The sequence below is a fragment of the Corapipo altera genome, unplaced genomic scaffold (genome assembly GCF_003945725.1).
Source record: "Corapipo altera isolate COAL_440 unplaced genomic scaffold, ASM394572v1 71, whole genome shotgun sequence".
Taxonomy (NCBI): domain Eukaryota; kingdom Metazoa; phylum Chordata; class Aves; order Passeriformes; family Pipridae; genus Corapipo; species Corapipo altera.
The window spans coordinates 3,411,099-3,431,652 of NW_020884916.1; the positions used below are offsets into that span (position 1 = coordinate 3,411,099).

Genomic DNA, 20,554 nt, shown 5'->3' on the forward strand with positions numbered 1-20,554 from the left:
AAAAGGCTCAAGGAGGACTGAGAGAACCTGCCAGTCTTGGAGCATTCCCAATAAAAACTGCGATTGAAAAGGAGGAAGGAGAAGGAGAGAGAAGGAAACAGAAAAGGAGGAGAAAGAAGGTGAAGGAGAAAGAGGAGGAGAAAGAAGGAGAAAGAAGGAGAAAGAGAAGGAAAGAAGGAGAAAGGAGGAGAAGGAGAAAGAAAGGAGGAGAAGGAGAAAGAAAGAAGGAGAAGGAGAAAGAGAAGGAAAGAAAGAGAAAGAAGGAGAAAGAAGGAGAAAGGAGGAGAAGGAGAAAGAAAGAAGGAGAAAGAGAAGGAAAGAAGGAGAAAGAGAAGGAAAGAAAAGAAAAGAAAGAGAAAGAAGGAGAAAGGAGGAGGAGAAAGAAGGAGAAAGAAGGAGAAAAAGAAAGAAGGAGAAAGAGAAAGAAGGAGAAGGGGACAGAAAGAAGAAGGAGAAATAAAACCCCCCAAACCCTCTCAGAGCCACAATGGACAAGTGGGTTGGATTTAACAGCATAAAAGATTATGCAAATGCTTTAAAATGCTGAAATTGCAAATGGGAGAGAGAGTTTTATGATGATTTGCCCTGGGGTGTGTGGGGGAAGTTTAATCTGATTTTCTGGAAAGTCTTCACAGAGATTCTCACAAGTGAAGAAATTTGTCAGTGCTATTTCACAGAGACTTTAAAAGCTATTTAGAACAAACTTTAGCAACACTTATCCCTACTTACAGCTACTTAAATCTTTACTGAAAAGATGTGTGAAACTGCAAGGAGGGAGCGTGGGAGGTGGGGGATTAAGTGCAAGGCGTTACCTGATTTCATTTGGTGCCTCCTCTTCCTCATATCTCTTCTTTTCTTTCCTCCTTATCGTCAGCCTCACCACCAGGAGGAGGAGGGAGAGTCCCACCACCACCCCACACGCTGCCCCGGCGATCATGCCGATATTTTGGGCATCTGTTGTCCGGAAAGGAGATAGATTAGTTGATAAATTCTCACTGGAGTTGCACGGTCAGGTTCTAGTCCCCACTACAACTTATAGCACCGGGTATAAACCAGAACAGAAGGTGTCAGTTTATTTATTTAGGTGTGTCTCCACACAGAAGTTGAACCAGTTTATCTCCAGGCACTGTTGCTGAAGCTGAGCTGAGGGTGAGAAAAGCTCTGGAAGGGTGGGATCACAAGTGCTGTGCCTTCAGCTGTGGGTCAGAGTGAAACGAGGAGGAAAAATCCTCCCCTCTGAGCACAGCCACCGAAAGTGAAACATGGCACCGAGAAGGTTCCTGGAGGCACAAGTGTGTTCGAACTGCGAATATTTTCCCGTGAGGATTTTTTTCCCCCCCTTCGACTTACCCTGAAGTGATTACAACCCCTTTTCCAGAAGGAATTATTTAATCGTGGGGAAAAAGTGACCCGAGCTGGGTCAGAGAGAGGAAGAAAGAGGTAGAAACAAAAAGCATCCTGTGCGTGGCATTTTTCCTCCAAAACAGAAAAGATGACACATTTCCCAGCGATTACGGGCCTTTGGTTGCTACTTTATGACAACTTCTGGTCGGTTAGGATGGGCTTGGCTAAAAGTTGTTTCCTTAAGGCTGGTCCCTACGGAGGGTTTAGCAAACCCGAGTGAGGTTTTAAACCAATTCAGTTCAATTGGCATAAAAGCTGCCCGGACGCTTTTACTTCAGATGCCTGAGGCAAACCGGTTTTCCTTGCTGCATGACCGTATTCCAATTATTTCAGGCTTGGCCGGGCAGAAAAAGTTCCAAAGCTGTGGAATCTCCAAGAAGAGACCTCACCATTAGCAGTCTTTTATCACAGCAGTTCCAGCTCCTGCTGATCTCCTTTGAGAGCTGCTAAACTCTGTTGTTTGGATTTTTAGGTGCTAAACTCCACCCTTTTCCTGGCATGAATATGCAAAGACGCTCCACCCTTGATGGGTTTTATCAGGCAGAACACAGATTTTAACTTCTGGTGCTCCGGACAGAATTTATTAAATTTGGATTAAAACCAAAATGTCAACAGTTGCTCCACGTTATTCCGTGTCACAAGCAGCCCTTCCATCTGTATTTAGATAGTTTAGTGTCCCGAGTGCAACAGATAAATAATTTGGAATTGAATTGATGGAACATCCCACAGAGAGAGTTTATACCTGAGAATAATATGCAACCACTCCAGCCAGAAGTACCTCAAAAGCTGCAGGCTCTGGAACCTTTAACTCACAGTTTCCCATCCTTTTATGCCATTAGTCATTCTGAAAATCAACATTTCTAACAGACCGAAAAATCGGAGCCCAAATGATGTTTTAGTCACTTTAGGTTGTCATGGTTTTTGTCACTCTAGGTTGTGATGTTTTTTGTCACTTCAGGTTGTGATGTTTTTATCACTGTAGGTTATACAGAGGGCTGCTGTGCAAACCCTAACTGCAATAAATAAGTATAAATAAGAACTATTTTATGGGATTAAAGTACAAAAGGGCAAAGGTGTGGCCCCACGTGTGTGAACCCCAGTTTGCAGCAGTACTTACGCTGCACTGTCACCTGCACAGCACAGCTCTCCTGCCCAGCCTCGTTGGTGGCCACACACTGGTACAACCCCGTGCTCATCTGGGTGAGGTTCTTCAGCAGGACTTGCCCAGGATTAGAAATGTCTGAAACGGGAGAAAACACCACTGGGATTAATCAACCAAGCTAAAAAAAACTTTAACCGAGGGTAGGACGCAGCAGCGCAAATTGAACCTGTGGATCAAATGAGTCCCAGGGCAATCAAAGGGTCAATAAAGCATCGAACAAACTCCTCCTGCTCCGGGTGGAGCACCCCACAAGGTCTGGCTGCAGCAGTGAGAGGAGCTGTGGGATCATCCCTGTCACTGCCACCAAGAAATCCCATTTTTAGAGCAGGCAGGTGACTGTCCATGGGCACGGCCATGTGGGAGTTATCCGGCTCTGAGAGCTCCCAGAGCTCTGGGAACTGCCCCAGCTCACTGACCCTGGAATTGAGGAACTGCCCCGGCTCACTGACCCTGGAATTGAGGAACTGCCCCAGCTCACTGACCCTGGAATTGAGGAACTGCCCCAGCTCACTGACCCTGGAATTGAGGAACTGCCCCAGCTCACTGACCCTGGAAATGAGGAACAAGGCTGGTGAAGGGACTCAAGCACAAGTCCTATGAAGAGAGGCTGAGGGAGCTGGGGCTGTTCAGCCTGGAGAAGAGGAGGCTCAGGGGAGACCTCCTCACTCTCTACAACTCCCTGACAGGAGGGGGGAGCCAGGTGGGGGTTGGTCTCTTTTCCCAGGCAACCATCAGCAAGACAAGAGGGCTGGGTCTTCAGCTGTGCCAGGGGAGGTTTAGGTTGGAGATTAGAAAGAATTTCTTTCCAGAGAGGGTGATCAGCCATTGGAATGGGCTGCCCAGGGAAGTGGTGGATTCTCCATCCCTGGAGGTGTTTAAGGACAGACTGGATGTGGCATCAGTGCCATGGGCTGGGAACCACAGCGGGGTTGGATCAAGGGTTGGACTGGATGATCTCAGAGGTCCCTTCCAACCCAGCTGATTCCATGATTCTGTGAATGAACTGCCCCTCTGGAATTGAGGAACTGCCCCTCTGGAATCGAGGCAATACCCGGACTTACTGACTCTGGAGTTGGGTGGGAGGTGCTCAGCTCTGTCCTCCTCGTCGATGCGCTGCCAGCGGTAGGAGATGGGCAGGGTGCCAGAGGCAGAGCGGCACTGCAGGGACAGCTCCTTCCCTTCCAGCATCTCCCCCTCCAGCCAGCACTTGGGCTTGGAAGGTTTCTCTAGCAGGAGCAGAAGACAGGTCATGCAAACACAGCGAACCCTTTCTTTGGCAAGGTACAGTCGTTGCAGCTTCCAAGAGCTGCTTTCCCTGGAAGGTGTTCAGGAATCACACCAGTGATGGGTTTTAGGGGACTTGAGCTGCAGTTGTGTGCAACTTCTCAGTGTGTTTATGATACTCTGTGGGGCTGTACCACCACGTTCCTCTTCTGGGCACTATTTAGAGAACATCCTTTCCCTCCCCCTACTTCCCCATTTCTTCCTTCTCCCCACAGTATCTGCCAGGACACAGCACTTCTTCCACGGGATCACGGTGTACATGGAAAAGCCAACCTATGAGCTGAACTCAGGGAAAGGAAATACTAATTATGGCAGCTTATTTGTCACCTCCACTGACTTGGGACCAGGCTGGGGTCCTGGGACATGAACTCACAGTGCACAGCAGGAGATCTGGACAGGGTGATCAGCCCAGTTTGGGTGATGAGATCATAGGGATAATTTAAAGAACAGTTCATATGTTGTTGTGGATAATCACTTACCTCAAACCCACTCTTCGGGCTCTTCCTGTGGCCTGTCCTTTGCCAAAAAAACGCAAAGGCAGATATGGAGTTGGACAGGGAAACCTGACTGTGAGATGTCTCTGTGCATTAATACCCTGCTGAAATAAATCTCTCTCCAGGAAGCGAGTCTGGAATTATTTTTTTTTTTTTTTTTTTTTTTTAGCAATAAAGTGTCCTTACCTACCACCTTGAGGGTGATTCGAGACCATTCATACTGCCCAGCATTTTTCACCTTGCAGATGTACTTCCCTGCATCGCTGGACTGCAGGGAGATGATCTGTAAGGAGGCATCTCCAGCCAGGAAGTTGGATGTGAAGGAAACACGACCTTTCTGCTCCTCATTCAGGTCATCATAGACACGGCCCCCGGAGTAGGTGATCACCTGAGGGGCACAGACAGGCACTGACAGCCAGCTGGGATTGTACTTTCACACAGAACAACAAATAAAGCCTTTCCAGGAACTCCAGCCCAAGGTTCTGCCTGGTGAAGTGACTTGCCAAGGGTCACACAGGAAACCTGTGGCAGGGTGGAAAATTAAACCTGGATTTCTAGTCTGAGAATGGTACATAAAGTGTATTTATGCTAGAGATTGGAGCATTTATACAACTGTCAAAACAGACATCGGCTCATGTCACAATATATCAAAGCAGTCTGTAGGCTTGGCTGAGCTAATTTAAGTTACTGCAGACCTCATTTTTACAAGTACTGAACTCCTGTATGTTTTTCCTGAAACCAAGGATTCAAAAACTGGGCCTGCAAAATCCAAGGTCGTTTTGGAAAACCTGAAGGGCAGTTCTGAACTTGAAATATTATCAGTCACCCCTGGATAAAGGAAACGTGGTTGTAACAGAACCTGCTCCAACACAGCACGTGTGGCTATCAAATAACCTCTATACATGATAAATCTCTCTAAATCAGCCGTGTTTTCTACAGGTCAGCAGAGTAACTCGCAGAGATCATCACAGGAGTTTTGTTAAATCAGTGGCTGGTGGTGTCAAGGCAGAAAGAAGAGGATTTTCTCAGCAAACCTACCGCTTTCTGCACGGTTTCCGAGATGTGCAGCAGCCACTCGATGTCCAGGCTGCCCTGCTCCAGGAGGCCCAGGCTGTGGTGACAGGGCAGGGTCACGTTTTCCTCAGCCACCCTCTTAAACTCAGTCTGAGCCTTGCACATCCAAACAGAACAGGAAGCTGAAAAACAGATTACAGTGGTCACAGCCTGGGGGGCATCTCTGCCCTGGTGGGTCTCACCAGCCAGGTCTCGGCTGGATTCCTCCTCATTTGCTTCCCAGCATCAAAGAAAACCCACCAGCTTGGCTTCCTGGGCAGATTGCAGCTGATGAAAGGGGACATTTCTACAAACACAGGCATTTTCACACCAATATTGGAGGAGGGAGAGCAGATGGCTTCACACTGCAGAGCTGTCAGTACTGAAGTCACACCCACACCCTCTGTGCACTCCAGATAAACCCCTCAGTTTTGCCTTCAGCTCTTATCACCTTAATTTATAAGCAGTAATTCCACCCAGATATCCCTCAGAGCACATCACTTTATCCCTATATCAGTCTGGCAAGGCTTGGAGTCTCTTCCCTGATGATGCTCTTTTATTTCAGCACTGGAAATAAGAGTGGCCTGGGAGGAAGAGGGTTAAACTTAAGAAAAGCGTGGTACAAGTAGGACAGGGAAGTGTCTTTGAACAGCAACGTCAGGAAAAAATATAAATTGCCAAAAAGCGTTTGTCAGGATTTTAAACAGAAAGAAAAATGGGAGGAAAGTGCCAAGTGGACCCACTAGAGGGAAGCAGAGCCCTTGAAATGTCAGCCAAAAAACCCAAAACGTGTGTTAACGCCCTAAAACCTGGCCCAGGAGATGATACACGGCAGAAAAATAGGATGTTCGGCCAGCACTGCGTTAGGCACTGTCTGTTCGAGTTTTGACACTGCATCCACGCTAAAATTGAATAAAAATCAGGGATCGATTCTTGGCTTTGCCCATCTCCAACTTCTGAATGTGGACACGCCATGGTAAGTTCAAAGAGTTAAAAACTGAACCTAAAGATCAGAGGTGTGGAAAATTACAGACATTTGGGGTCAGGAATCCCCCAGGTCTGCCCTGGCACCAAATATTTTCCAACCAAGTTTCCATGGGGATTTCTAGGGCACAAATGCCATCTGCCTCCTGGGTATGAATCCTCAGAGGGCAGTTGGGTTGTTCTTCAGTTTTGTTGTTCAAGAGAAAATCCTAAAAACATGAGTTTTTTCCCTGTGAAAAGAGAGATTAAATATTTTGCTTCTTGGGCCAAATATTGTGAAACTGGGAGAGTTCACAGCCCTGGGAAGTCACATTTTGACTGAACACACAACCCACAGCAGGAGCATAAGCTGTTCCAGTTACACAGGCTGAATTTGTTCCTATATTTGTATTTAAAGAGTGGATCCTCAACCTTCCCTTTACCTTGAAGTGAAAGACAGAGAGAAAAATTACATCCAAGACAACACTTGTTCAGCTCTGTTCCTTCCGGAGCAATTTGGAAAATTCCTTTTGGAAATTCGAAAATTTAGAATTTGGCTTTTAGAAAATTCCTTTTATTCTCAGACCTGCCTCTGAGTTGTTACCATGAGCATCCCTCAGCTCCTAATTTATACTTCCCAAACACTGTATAAAAAGGTATCATCTACTACACTCATGCACCTTTATAGAACGCCCAGAATTATAAGACAGGTGGAGCCTCGCAAAGGATTAATCTCTCCTCCCCTGCATTGATCCCGGCATGAATTGATGACAGTGAAAGCTCCTTTTCAGCCACATTAGCTGCTTTCTTTAAAGGGAAGAGTAATCCAGTTTATCACTGGATTCGCTGCTCTCAAAGCTCCATCTGCCAAATACAATTACAGTCGTGCCCAGGACGAGCCCTACTCTCCCCTCAGCTCCAGTTGCTTCGGGCTGCCCTCATTAACGCCCTCATTAACGCCGGCCCTCGTTAGATGGTGATCAATAACCTTAATTTAGCCACCACAATAGGGACCGTTCGCATCCCATTTGCGGTGTTGTCAAAGCCCCGTGCCAGCGGAGCGCTGAGGGTTTGGGCACACTGCGTTTTAAAACTTGACTTTACGTTAAAAGTCTCGGTTAGCATTAAAAATCGCCGCTTGGGAGGGTGTAAGAAATATCATTTTCATTCCTTTCTAGCTTGGACACACCGGTTTTAGGAGAGCTCACAGTCTGGTACTGCTCCCAGCAAACATCCCTGGGTGTGAGGAAGGGCCTTGTGCCTCTAAACTCATCTTCTAAATGGGAATAAGAGAAGAGAAATAATGACTACAAATTTCTTCTTCTTTTTTCCAAAGGTGCCTGCAACCAGAAATAATTTGGAGCCAATTCACTGCTGAACCAATAACCAGACCCTCACACACTGTGCACACTTTTCTATAATATTATTTTTAAAAGTCTTATTAAACCCCCTTGACTTGTCTCTCTAATCCTTATTAGTGCTGTAACAATGCCCACGAGCTCCCAAAGAAGTTTGAGTTTTGCTGGTGTTTTAAACAAGACACTCAATTTTCTTGCCAGGCAGCTGTAGCTGAACAGAATTAAAAGGAAGCTCAAAACAGCTGCATAAAAGTACCCAGAGAGGTGCCAGTCACAGAAATTACCCATGAAAAATCCAGAGAGAGCTCAACATGAACAATCCTGATGTTTTCCATAGTTTGGGAAGGGTCTTGCAGTAACAAGCAGGGATGAAATGGAAATTTTAACTTCAGGCACGTGCTGGAATTTCTCTTATATACCTCAAATAGAAAAAGCAGCTAGAAACATATGCAGGTCCCTTCTAGGTTATTAAAAGTGGTTTATTATTCAAAGAAGAATAACTGCTGTCTGAAGTTGTATTTGCGGAGACGAGACCTTGCCAGAACAGGTCGAAGAAATGGGATGCTTTTAACTAAATCTCCTTCCTCCCCAGTTTAAATTTTATTTAAACGGCTGCCAGAGGAGGGTGTCTGCTTATGGACAGCCCCTTCCAGCAGCAGTGGCCGGGACACACATGGATTGCAGAGGAATTTGCCCCTGGGAGCCCCTTTCTGTGCTGGATGGTGCCCAAGCGGCTCCAAACCCTTTCCTTCCAAAGCTCCGCAGCCACGCGAGGGCAGAGCCCGCCCGGAGCCTGAAGGGCTGGATCCGGCTCGCGGGAGATGAGACAATGGATGATTTTCCCAGAAATCCGATCCAGGAGTAACGCCACATGTATGCAGGCTCCGCTGTTCTTACCCAAAAAACCCTCTTCCCCTTCCTGTGGGCAGCTCTTTGTGCTGGGAGCAGCAATTTGGGAAGCGCTTCTTCCAGCTTTGCTCAGGTTTTTACTCAGCCCCTGTCCCACGACTTCAGAAGGAGGTGGGATTGTTTTTCCTGCCTGTTCCAACAGCAGCATTTTGGAAGCCTTAAAAAAAGAAAAAGCCTTGGGTGCAGTGCCAGGCTTGGTGCAACACCACAGGAGAGCATGTTCAGCATTTGGGAAGGGGGGAGACTTTGCCTTGTTTGACTGTTCCCTCTATTGTTCAGAGCACAATAACTCACCGACACCCTGCAGACAAGGACAAAGGCTGTCTCATCCCTCACCGATGCTTAAATCTCCGGGGAACACAGAGCAACAAAGATTTTAAACAAGCCCAAAGGCAACACAGGCAGTGCCCACCCGGGTTTGGCAGAGGGAGGACACACAAAAAGGGATTTCAGCCCTCTCAGCCCCTTCTGCCTCATATGCACAGCAGATTTTAGAGTAAAAAAAAGATGTGGGCAACAGCCTGCATCCCTCTTGTGGAAAGATGTCAGCCTTAAAGTATTTCCCAGAACTCATTTCAACATTTTGCAAGGACCACTGATTTCAAAACTGTGTTTTAAAGGAGTTTGAATTTCAGCAGAGTCAGCCCTTTGAAATGGATGTGGAGGGAAGGAGCCACGTCCTGTACAACACTGAGGAAATTGGGACTGTGTATTTGGCCTTATTACAAATTATCATCATCCAAAGTAGTGTTTTCATGCCTGAATCCATACCCTGCTCACACTTACTTTCCTATACATGAGGCTCACTTGATTTTCATGCCCATCCAATAACAAGTACATGTCTATACACAAACACACATATATACCAACATCAAATATACATTAACAGACAAGCAGAATCAAAGTGGAAATGAATGTTTTGCTGACATTTTTATTTGTAGGCAAATTCTCATCCTAAAAGCTAAAGAGCTTCCAGATTTAAATCTTTCATTAAGTTCAGAAGGTTTGGATTAGGGAGCAATGCTAAAAATAGATTATGCTTTTTAAAAAGTAATAAGTTGTGCTGTATCACTTAACTGCTGGAATCAGGAGGAACAGCCTGGGGAAGAGTCAGAGAATCAAGATACAAGAAATGCATAATCATCCTTTGTAAACTTGGCCCAAACCATACCTACATTTAGGGTATGAATATCCAAAATGGGCCTTGAAAAGTTTCAGCTGCTCCAGCAAAGTTTATTCTTCAGCTACACTTACTATAATTTACCTTGGCTTTTTATCAAGGATGACATTTGCAGCAGGCTATTCCAAGACACTGATGTCCAAGGAGGAGTAGAAATAAAACCTGTAATTTTACTGCAACTTGAGACATCCTGTCCCAGCACCAGAGAGAGGGAAGAGACTCAGGAAGAGACTCAAATCTTCCCTGCACCAGCAAGGGCAGGAATTCCACTGGTATCCACACACACAGTTTATCCACTGTCTGAACAATTTCCACTCCACCTGAGATAGGTGCTCTGCCTGCTTTTGTTCATTAATATCAGAATGTTTCCTGGGTGAGAGTGTGACAGGAACAGTGAATAACCACTGATGTCAAGGCTCATCACATCCCCTCTGAAACAAGAACAGTTCCCCTACAGACAAGTTCTCAAGTGCAACCAATAATTCCGTGCTCTGATTTATTTAGAGGCTTTCCTGGGATATACTCTTAAAAGTCATTTCCACATCTGTCATTGCACTGTCTGAAAGTGGGATCCTTCTGAGAAGGAGCTTTTGGCCCTGTAGTCCTTTGAATAACACACTCTGCAAAGCCAGGACACCTCAGTGCATCCAACAGTCCCATGTTAGAGCTGGTCTCAGCTAGACCTTCAGGCTGAACTCATTTAAGGTACTCATTTAAGTACCTCATTTCAGTAAAAATAATCCAAATCAGCAAGAACTCCCTACTTAAAGTTTAAATTAGCCCAGGGAGAATAAATATCCACAGAATTACACTGGAGTGTTCCTCTGGGTGAATAATCCTGCACTTTTGCCTCGCTGTTCTTGTGCTAAAATCAAAGCATCTGAAAACAGAAGAGGTCTAAATCACGTCTACACAGAAATAACATGTTGTGGAATAAAAAACAAAAAGCCCAGGACAGTTGCAGCTCTGAACCACCCCTTCATTCCAGGAATTTAAGACATTTCACATCTGGTAGAGTTCAGTCCTGCTAGAGCCTTGTAGGAAATGATTTACTACGTTTCCTTAGGAAGAAGCAAAAGCCTCTTCCCCCTCTCCCCCACCCAGTGCTAACGAGCAAAACCTGAGCATTTTGCAAGAAGCAAATTCAGAATTTTCCATGCCTGAGAAGGAGGCTGACAAGTACTTTTATGGCCAAAGAGTCCCATCCTGAGTGAAACTTCGAGAGCTGCTGGCGTGACTTGGGAGTTAAATCAGCTCAGTGCTGAGGACACCCTGGACTGCTTTGACAGTCAAGTATTTGAGGCTCAGTGGGCCTTAAAATTAAACTCTGTTGAGAAGCCAAGCATCTTCCCCCTCCCAGTGCTGTTCTATAATGACAGACACGGGCACATCAGAGCTTTGATCTCCCCTGGGACTCTTCCCTCTTCCCCCAGTTTCTGCTGTGGAGAAAGGACAGTGAATATGTTGGTTTATTCCAGACTCAAGAAGGTCGACACCCCACTCATCCTCAGACCACACAGCCCTAATAGTTACCCTGACAGCATTTGGGGCCAAAATAAACATGGAATGGTGTCCTCCTACAGACAGACAGCTCTTCTGCATTCTTTGCACAAGTGGGGGCGGGCCGAGTCTCCTCAGGATAATTACCCGAGCCAAGGCTGTGCTGTGGGACATCTGCTTTCTGTATTCCTTGGCTGGCAGACACACAGAGGCCAAGGGTTGCCTTCTCCCGAGAGCCCCAGTGCTCCCAGTGCCCAAGCCCTGGCCCCAGTGCGTGCTGCCTGCAGCCGGCTCCCCTTTGATGGCAGGAATTTCCTTGGGAAGCGAAAGCATCCCAAATACGAAATAAAGGGAGATAAGAGTCAGCTCCCCCCGGAACGGGGCTGGCTGTGGTGGAACAGAGAGGTCAGCCCAGCCCCAGCCCAATGCACACAGCCCTGCAGGGGCTCTGTAAGTGGAACCACATGTGCTGGAGGAGCCTGTTCAGACAGAAAGAAAGGGGAAGAGTCCTGCGTGTGGCAGAGTTTCCAAGTGGTGACGTGAAGCGTTTGGAATTGGAACTGCAGAGGAGTGAGGAAGGCCCGAGGAGAACACGAAAAAAAAACATTTCACAAAGCAAAGGCTCTGAATTTGAGAGGTTTGCAACAACTAAGCAGCAGTGCAGGAAAGGCCTGGAATTTGGCTGGTGATACACAGGTCCTGTGAACAGAAAATCACGAGCAGTCACCCACCAATCCTTCCCTGGGCATCCTTGGAGGACCCAGGGAAGTGACCTGAGGAATGATTGGTACCAGCACAGTGTCAGTGCACACAATGTGTCTCTAAATGTACTGCTAATGTCTAAATGAGATGGTCCAGCTAGGGCAAGTCTGGGTCTCACAAATGCCCCCAGCAGCAAGGATGCAAATTCCCCAAGGGCAATCCACTAAGGAACCTCTGAATTTAAGAGAGGTGAAAGTGCATCATCCAGAAACCACATGCAACTAAGGATCTTACCTAGACATTCATACAGTCAAGAGGTAAAATTCTATCCCTGAAAGTGCCAACAGAAAGTTTGCCTTCAGCACCAACCCACACAACTGAATCCAAAGTCTAGGGAGACTTGGGAATATTGAGAAAAAGCCCATTGAAGCATTCCATTAGCTGAGGGCCTTCCCAGGCAGCTCGGGGTGTGCTGTGGCTTTCCTTTTTTTCCTCGTTGCACTTCAAAAATCAAGTGCATGTAGGAGATTGTGGGTTTACATCCCCGGAGACCCAAGAACAGCAAACAAGGCACCAGAACTGCATCTTCCAATTTAATGGTTCACGGAGTGCTTGTGCAGGGGAATGTGTGAAATCCCTTTGCCTTTAGTCCAGGCAGTTTTATCAGTGAAATGGTCCAGGTGTCTCCTGTTTACAGCAACACAGCTCAGCCAAGCCTTTCAGAAATGCAGCTGCTGATTTCAAGCTGTGAGGACGAGATGTGTGCAGAGACCTTGTCAGTGCAGATCTCAGGTTCCTTGAGGGATGAAGCACCTCTGGCTGCCTGATATTCCCTTTCTCTTCAAGCCTGTGAGATAAGATAAATACAGTACTTGGTGCACCTTAAAGCTTTGTGTTGAGGGAAGCAAGAAAACTGCACATTCCACCCCTGAACATCAGGAATTTCACTCCTTTTGCCTGGTTTTCAAACGAGGCTTGAAAGTGTGAGGAGGAATGTGGTTTCAATAATAATTTCTAGGATGTCTTTTGTCTGAGAAATGAGGCCTCTGTCTCCCAGGGAGCCTATTGTTGCTGTCAGTTCAGGGACACACAAATGAAGGCACACAGAAATGAAGTGATCTGCCCAAGGCAGACACCAAGCAGAATCCAGAATACAAACCAAAAGAGACAGCAACAAAACTGTTTTCAAAATAGTTTTTGTCCATCAGATCTCTCCTCGCCCATTTTGAAATCCAAGGAGTGGGTTGCATCAGCTGAGGTAACTCCAAAAATTGGGGAGAGAAGAAGAGACTTGAGAGATTGACAGAGATTGCCAATAAAACCAGTTGTACTGAGGATTCCCTCTCCTTTTTTATATCCCTTAGCCCAGTGTAAGATGTTAACCAGAAAGCACTGAATTAATTGTGCTTTTCTGCTACTTTTTGTCATGGAAATCCAGCTTTTTTTAAACTTGCCAAAAAAAGGTATCAGGAAACCCAGGGTATTCACAGGTGAACTTCATCCCTTCCTGCAGCTTCCTCTCAGATCTCATTTCCAACAAAGTTTGACGTAGTTTTAAGGTACAGCCTCCAGTCCCTGCTCAGCACATCCCTGTTACCTCCCTGAGATGTTCAGTTGTGGGCTCCTAATTGCACATAACAGGGGATGACATCTCACTTATCCACGACAAGCCCCACTAATATGATACAAAATGAATGCCTAATGTATTAGCACTCTGTCACTTTTCATATCCACTCAGCCTCAAAGCCTGGGCCACAGCCTGCCCTGAGGCAGGAGATGAACAGCAGCAGCTCCTCCCCATCACCCCCAGAAGTCTTGTGAATGAGACATTCAACTTAAACACTTCAGAGCTGAAGCTGAGGTTCAGTCCCTGAGCTCTGAGCACAGCACCAGGAACAGCAGCAGCTCAGAACTCCAGGAGAGTTGTGGTCACAGGCACTGGCAATGCAGCTCTTTGTTTCTCACCAGTGCTGGTGTGTTTTTGGATCAATGACTTCTTATTTGCTGACTCCAGAGGTAAGAAAACTAAAGAGACACCTTCTCTTAATCCTCATCTTTCACTGGCTTCACTGTGAACGAGATGGAACTAAAAAAGGGGAATCAAGTTCTTAATGATGTTGTCACTGTGGTTCAGTTCCCTCCCTGTGTCTCCCCCAGAGTTTGGCACATCCCTGTACCAGCTGCAAGCAGACTCTGAGGACATTTGCATCTTTTCCCTCACTTTTTCCACAGTTACCAGGAGTTTTGGCATCTGGACACGACACCCGAGGTCTCAGACGAGTGGAGGCGGAGCCCTAAATCCCACTTTCTGAATCAGAGCTGCAAATGGAGCAACTGGGATTTACTGAGGAATGTAAAGCCCTCTGCAAAGGCTGGAAGAGACACCCAACTGCACTTTAGGAAGCAATTCACTGAAGTTCTCCACGCTGTGTGTGAGCTCACGCTGTGCTGAGCAGCACTGGGAGAGGCCCCGTGCTCCAAATGATCCCCAGCCTCTTCCCAGTAATATTTACAAGCCAAGGAAAAGCCTGGACACTGCACTCCTGAGAACTTGCACTGACTTTAGAGAGACAAGCCCGATTTGGGAAGCATTCTCCCTTTGCAGGGAAAGCTTTCCAGAGGGGAGCACAGCAGCTATTTTAGCTGACAACGCTGCACAGCTGCTGCAAGGGATCCTGAAATCCAGAAAGCACTCGAAAGTCAGACATGGGAAATAGGGAAATGTTCTTTAATACAGAGTATAACAGATCCCTGCATGTATATATATGTGTGTGTTTATTTTTAGTGTCAGGAGCAACTGAACCTCAGGTGTTCTCCTGCACTGACACAAGGCAGAGGGAAGAGTGTGAGGAGGATCCTGCTCCCCCCAGGACTGCAGGGTGTGAGCTCAGGGCCAAATTCCAGCTCCTGGATCCCTTCCACTTGACAACAGCCTACAAACCTAAAAAGGACATGACTACAACAATAAACTTGTTTAACTGCAGCACTGCTGCAGCCTAAGAAACAGCATAAGAAAAATGAACAAATATTAATTTTTTTTCTGCTTCTGTGAAAGCTTTGGAACATTTAAAAACATCTGGAAAAGCGTGTTTATTGGTTTTTCAATGGATTTAATTATAAACCTTTGTTTCTTCTTTGATCTCAGTGTAGATTTATCAACCCCCTGATCTTTAAAAGTTCAAAGCATGAATTAAGTTGCCTATGTAGGATGCTTGGAAAAGGGGTAAGGACTAAACCAGAAAGCAGCTCCATTTCACTTCCAACAGAAACATGTTCAAAATATGACTTTTCAAATCCAGTTTTAACAGGCTTTCAAACGTGCAGGTGGAAAGACCAAAACAAAGCTTCAGAATTATTTGAGTTAAATAAATAAATATTATATTTACTTATATAATATGTATTTATATAGAATATATTTTATACATAAATAAAAATTATATTTATTTATATATAATATATTTATATAGAATATATTTTGTACATAAATATTATATTTATTTATATATAATATATTTATATAGAATATATTTTATACATAAATATTATATTTATTTATGCATAATATATATTTATATATAATATCTTTTATATGTAAAATAAATAAATATTATATTCATTAATATATAATGTATTAATATATTATATATTTTATACATAAATAAATATTTTATTTATTTATATATAATATATATTTATATATAATATCTTTTATATGTAAAATAAATAAATATTATATTCATTAATATATAATGTATTAATATATTATATATTTTATACATAAATAAATATTTTATTTATTTATATATAATATATATTATATACTATATATTTTATATATACATAAATAAGTATTATATTTATTTATAGATAATATATTTATATATAATATATTTTTATATATAAAAGAAAAATATTATATTTATTTATAGATATGTTTTATATGAAATATTTTAATATATAAAATAAATATTATATTTATTTATATATAATATATTATCATATATTTTTATATAAGAAATAAAGAAATATACTTATTATTGAGTTAAATAAATAAATATAACCTGCAAACTGTTGGGGGGACAGAGGGATGCTATTCCAGGGTCAGACAGCTCCGAATCTATCAAAGCTGAACCACACAAAGGAGTTTCCAAAGGTCATATCCAACTGCCTCTGCAGTGGGAATGAGGTTGGGAGGGAAGCAGATGTTCCTGTGCCCACCATGGGCTGCACTGCCAGCAGCTGAAATGCATGTTACATATATTTTGCATGTTTGCAAATACCAAGGGTTCTGCAAAGCAACCAGGATCTGTCAGAGCCCAGGGCCATTGCTGGGGGGGACCCTGAGTGAGAAGATGAAGCGTCACTGCTGCCAAATATTCCTGTGACCTTTGCTCAAAAGAGCAGCCCAGCTCCTGGCACACATCCCTCCCTGGAGAGAGGGATGCTCCGAGGGAGGCTGCAGAGGCAGAGCCCTTTTGGAGAGCAGAGGTTGGGTATCAGCCTTCTGCAGGCAAAAAAAAGCCCTGTCTGAGAGCCACAGAGCCCTGGTGAGCAAGCAGAGGGTTTCCAAGCTGCTGAAATGGAGAGGGGCTTGGAGGGGGGAGGAGGAGGGTAAAAATGGGATTCGGGCAATGGCTCAACCAATCTGCTAATTGGATGTGAAAAGGTCAGGATCCGATCAGGAAACACGCTGGAAAGGTCAGGGGGAGCAGAGGGAAGAGGCCTGGGAGGAATGGAGCACTCATGGCCCAGCTCCACTGCTGGGGCTCCATCTCCACCCTCCTCAGCTCTTCTCAGAGCTCTGACCAGCCTGAAAGCATCACTGAACCTCTCCCGTGTCCTTATTCAGGCTCAGGGGCCCCACCACAAGTTGGCCAATGGATTTTCTCAGCATCAGGAAGTGTTTTTATCAGCAGCCCTGACTTAGCATAAAGCTGATGTTGAATAAATATTGAAAACTGTGGAGAAAAGGTGGAAGGACAACAAAAAATAGGAATAGAGTAGTAAAGTATAGTCTATCTTGGGAAAAACTATTTTAGATTCTGCTGTGATCATAATATAATCTATCAGAGCCACTGCTGTTGAGGACAATAAAATGCCTGTGGTACCTGCCATAAACTCCTGATATCTCAGTTTTACCTGAAGTGCTTTAGAACCACAGAATAGAGGAGGTCAGAAGGAACCTCCCAAGGAAATCCAGTCCAGTTCCCTGCTCCAAGTAGAATTTATGGCCCTTAGCTGGACTCATCCCAGTACATTTATCTCCCTGGGGACCCCACAGAGGGCACAGCAGTTCCTGGGAGGACAGCTCAAGGTAGAAGAGGACCTCCAGCCCTGCTGCACACGTCAGGTTTCCTGGACAAGCTGCAGCTTCTCTGCTCCTCACTCCTGTCCTTTCCAATTTGTGTAAGCAAACCTGCCTGCCTGGGGGATGCATATGTAAAGCTTACAGAGGGAACAGGGAAATGATGAAGGAGTCAGAGCCAGACTTCTCAGAGGTGCAAAGCTGGATGAGAGACAAGTCCTAAAAAGGAGTTATTGTGGTTATTATTCATTCTGGGAATGGTCAATCCCACTCAGCATATTCCAGGATTGGGGCTCATAGCTTATGGAACCAGCATCCTTGGAACTATTCCAAACTCAACTCTTGATATAATCTGACCCTGATACAATCTGACCCTGCTTGGAGCCCTCCAGAAATCTCTTTTAATTTATATCCTTCTCTGAGTTTTCCAGCAGGTCAAACAGACACTGAACAGGCTCCCCAGGGCAGTGGTCACAGCACCAAACCTGCCAGAGCACAAGGAGTGTTTGGACAACACCCTGAGGCACAGGATGGGATTTTTGGGGTGTTCTCTGCAGGGCCAGGAGTTCAACTCTATCCTGATGAGTCCCATCCAACTCAGGATATTCTGTGATTCTGTGACTCCAAGTCCCACTCTCTAAACTCCAGCCATCTGTCAGCCACATCCACCCCTCCCAGCTCCCCCAGCATGGGTGGTCTGTGGGGAGAATTCCTAATTTATTGGATGAATTCAGCCTCTTTTCCTGCTGACAGTATCTCTGAGCAGGTCACAGCTGTCTCCAGTTTCACTCCAGTACCAGTTTTTCTCCATCTCCAAATCTAAACAAGGACAATAAAACGAGAAAACTGAACATCAGCTACACATCAGCTGGTGTTGTTTCTTGGTTGTCTGAGTTTGCAAGTAAAAGCATAACTACTGAACATTTGGGGGTTCCCAAGATTTGTTTGGGCAACACTGGAATTTCATAGTAGCAGAAAAACATCTAAATAAATAAACAACTGACCACAGAAAGTAGCACAGAAAGGGACAAAGCAAATGTGCAAATATTCATATTTTACCTTAGCAGAGTACCTGACATTATTCAACAATTCTCTAATTTGGGGAGGTGAGGCAAGAACTGGGGAGCTGAAACTCCAGTTTGCTTCCTTTGGCTCCACTCCCTGTTGTGATCCTAGAAATGAACATCACCCCAGGTTTACAGGGTTTACCCTCTCTGCAAAAGCCACAAAATACACTTTCCTGCAAGGAATTTGAATTATCCCAATTTAATGTTCCAACGGGTTAATTTTCTCTTCAAAAATTCCCAGGGTTCTCCAGCCCAGAATTGCCACAAAAAAGCCACCAAAAATCTTTGGCTACTCTCTGCAGCACTCGTGGGGTTTTGCTGGCTTGACTTCTCCAGGAAAAGCCATTTTCTGTAACAGGAGCTGACACAGCTTCTCCCCCCCTGCTTTAAAAAAAGGCATTTTCAGTGAGAACAAAGACCTGACAAATCCACTGAGCACTCTGTTCTCTCTCTGCCTGTTCACCCTCATCCCCTTCACCCAGGGCATCCACAGCTGCAGGTCCTGAGCACCTCTGCAAATCCAGGAATTTGGGATACTCAAGCCTGTTATTTCTCAGGGACTTGGATATCAGAGAAACAGAAAAGTGCAAAGAAAATTAAATAGTGCATTCAACAAAGGGTCATTTATTTACTTATTTAAACCTTCCAGATTTCATCCACTGGCAGTTAATTAACTTTTTTTTTCTTCCATAAGCAAAGACATCTTTAACATGACCTTGTGCAACAGTGCACAATGAACTAGACAAAAAATTCCAGCTTCTCTCTGCTAAAATCTCCGTGTTCTCCTCACAGCCCTCTGCTGAAGCTCCCAATTAACACTGTTTGCAAAGGAAAAAGAAAACAGGTTTGAAAGCACGACCTGCCCATGGATAACTAGGGATACAACCAGGCTGACCACGGTCAGAAGGAATCAGTGGCAGAGTTGGGAATAAGATTTATAATTCGTAATTCCACCCAAATCAGAGTGAGCACAGGAAACCTCTCACCTGCAGAAGGCAGGAATTCTCAGTGCCCCTCACCATAAGGCCAAGCTTAACTCCAGCTAAACTGAAGGCACAGTCCTTTTGTTTCCTGAAAAAATTGAATTTTGTGGAATGTCATGCGAGGGACCACTCAGTGCCAAGGGGAAACCATGGAAAAAAGGCCATATGCCCACACTGTGCTGACTTCCAGAGACTGGAACCCTCCACAGACCACAGAATAGAAAAAAAAATGATAAAAAAAAAATCAATTTATTCCTTGTTTCCAAATAGGACAGAAAGTGAAGCCAGCCCAGAGCTCAGGCTGTGAGGAGGTAACTGGCTTCCTGCCTGATACATTCATTTTTCTGAGGCCCCTCCAGCTCCACATGGCTAAAAAAGGAAGTTGGAAAACTGTTGTGCTGGAAGCAAGAAGTGCTGCATCTCTCCCTGTCTGCCTGGAGGGAGCAGCCCTAGGTGAGCTCTGGGCACCCAAAGGAAGAGCAGAGTGTTGGGATTTGGGATTTCACCCAAATCCTGCTTCACGAAGCGAGCACGGAAATAAGGAGCAGCCGTTCCTGACACTCTCCACATCCCTGGCTGCTGCTCCAGGGCTTGGCTGTAAAATACAGGTGTCAGGTTCTCCCACATCCCCCCCAGCTCTGAGCAACTCCAGGCCCTGAGGAAAAACACTCCAGTTTCTTTTCCCCTCCGTGTGCTGGTGCCACGTGAGAGCAGAACTGGCAGCTGACGTTGTTTCCTCCCCAACCTGGTACAGCTGTTACAAAACCTAAATATTTTCCCATTATTACTAAAAATGGCAACAAAAAATATCCCTTTTTACACTGCAAGGGCCAGGGTTTGGGTTGGGTTTTTTTTTTCTTTTTTTTTTCCAAGGTTTTTTCTGCCTGGAACTGCCCCAGCACAGGGAGCAAAGGTTCCACACCAACTCCACCAGCTCTGCTCCAACATCCCTTTCATCATCTCCTGGTGCTGATCAGGAGACCAACGTGACCAGTTCTGTGCCAGTTTTGAATATCTGATACTCTTTTGCTGGGTGGAGAATAAAACAGCTATTTCACCCCATTCTAAGTGGTGAATTCCAAGAAAAATTCCCCTTCTCCTTCCCGAAGCAGCCACCCCCTCCCTCCAGGATTTCTCCCCGTGCAGGAGGTTTTGGGATCAGGCAGTTACAGGAGGTTTTGGGATCAGGC

The 20,554-nt window shown here is 45.1% G+C and overlaps 1 protein-coding gene across 1 annotated transcript in view; it reads right to left on the reverse strand.

Moving 5' to 3' along the window:
- Positions 1–20,554, reverse strand: part of CLMP (CXADR like membrane protein) — a 41,949-nt gene that overhangs the window by 4,430 nt on the left and 16,965 nt on the right. Inside the window, 5 exon segments of the mRNA XM_027655659.1 lie at positions 813–954; positions 2,522–2,644; positions 3,628–3,792; positions 4,531–4,732; positions 5,383–5,540. Coding sequence (XP_027511460.1) covers positions 813–954; positions 2,522–2,644; positions 3,628–3,792; positions 4,531–4,732; positions 5,383–5,540 — 790 coding nt within the window.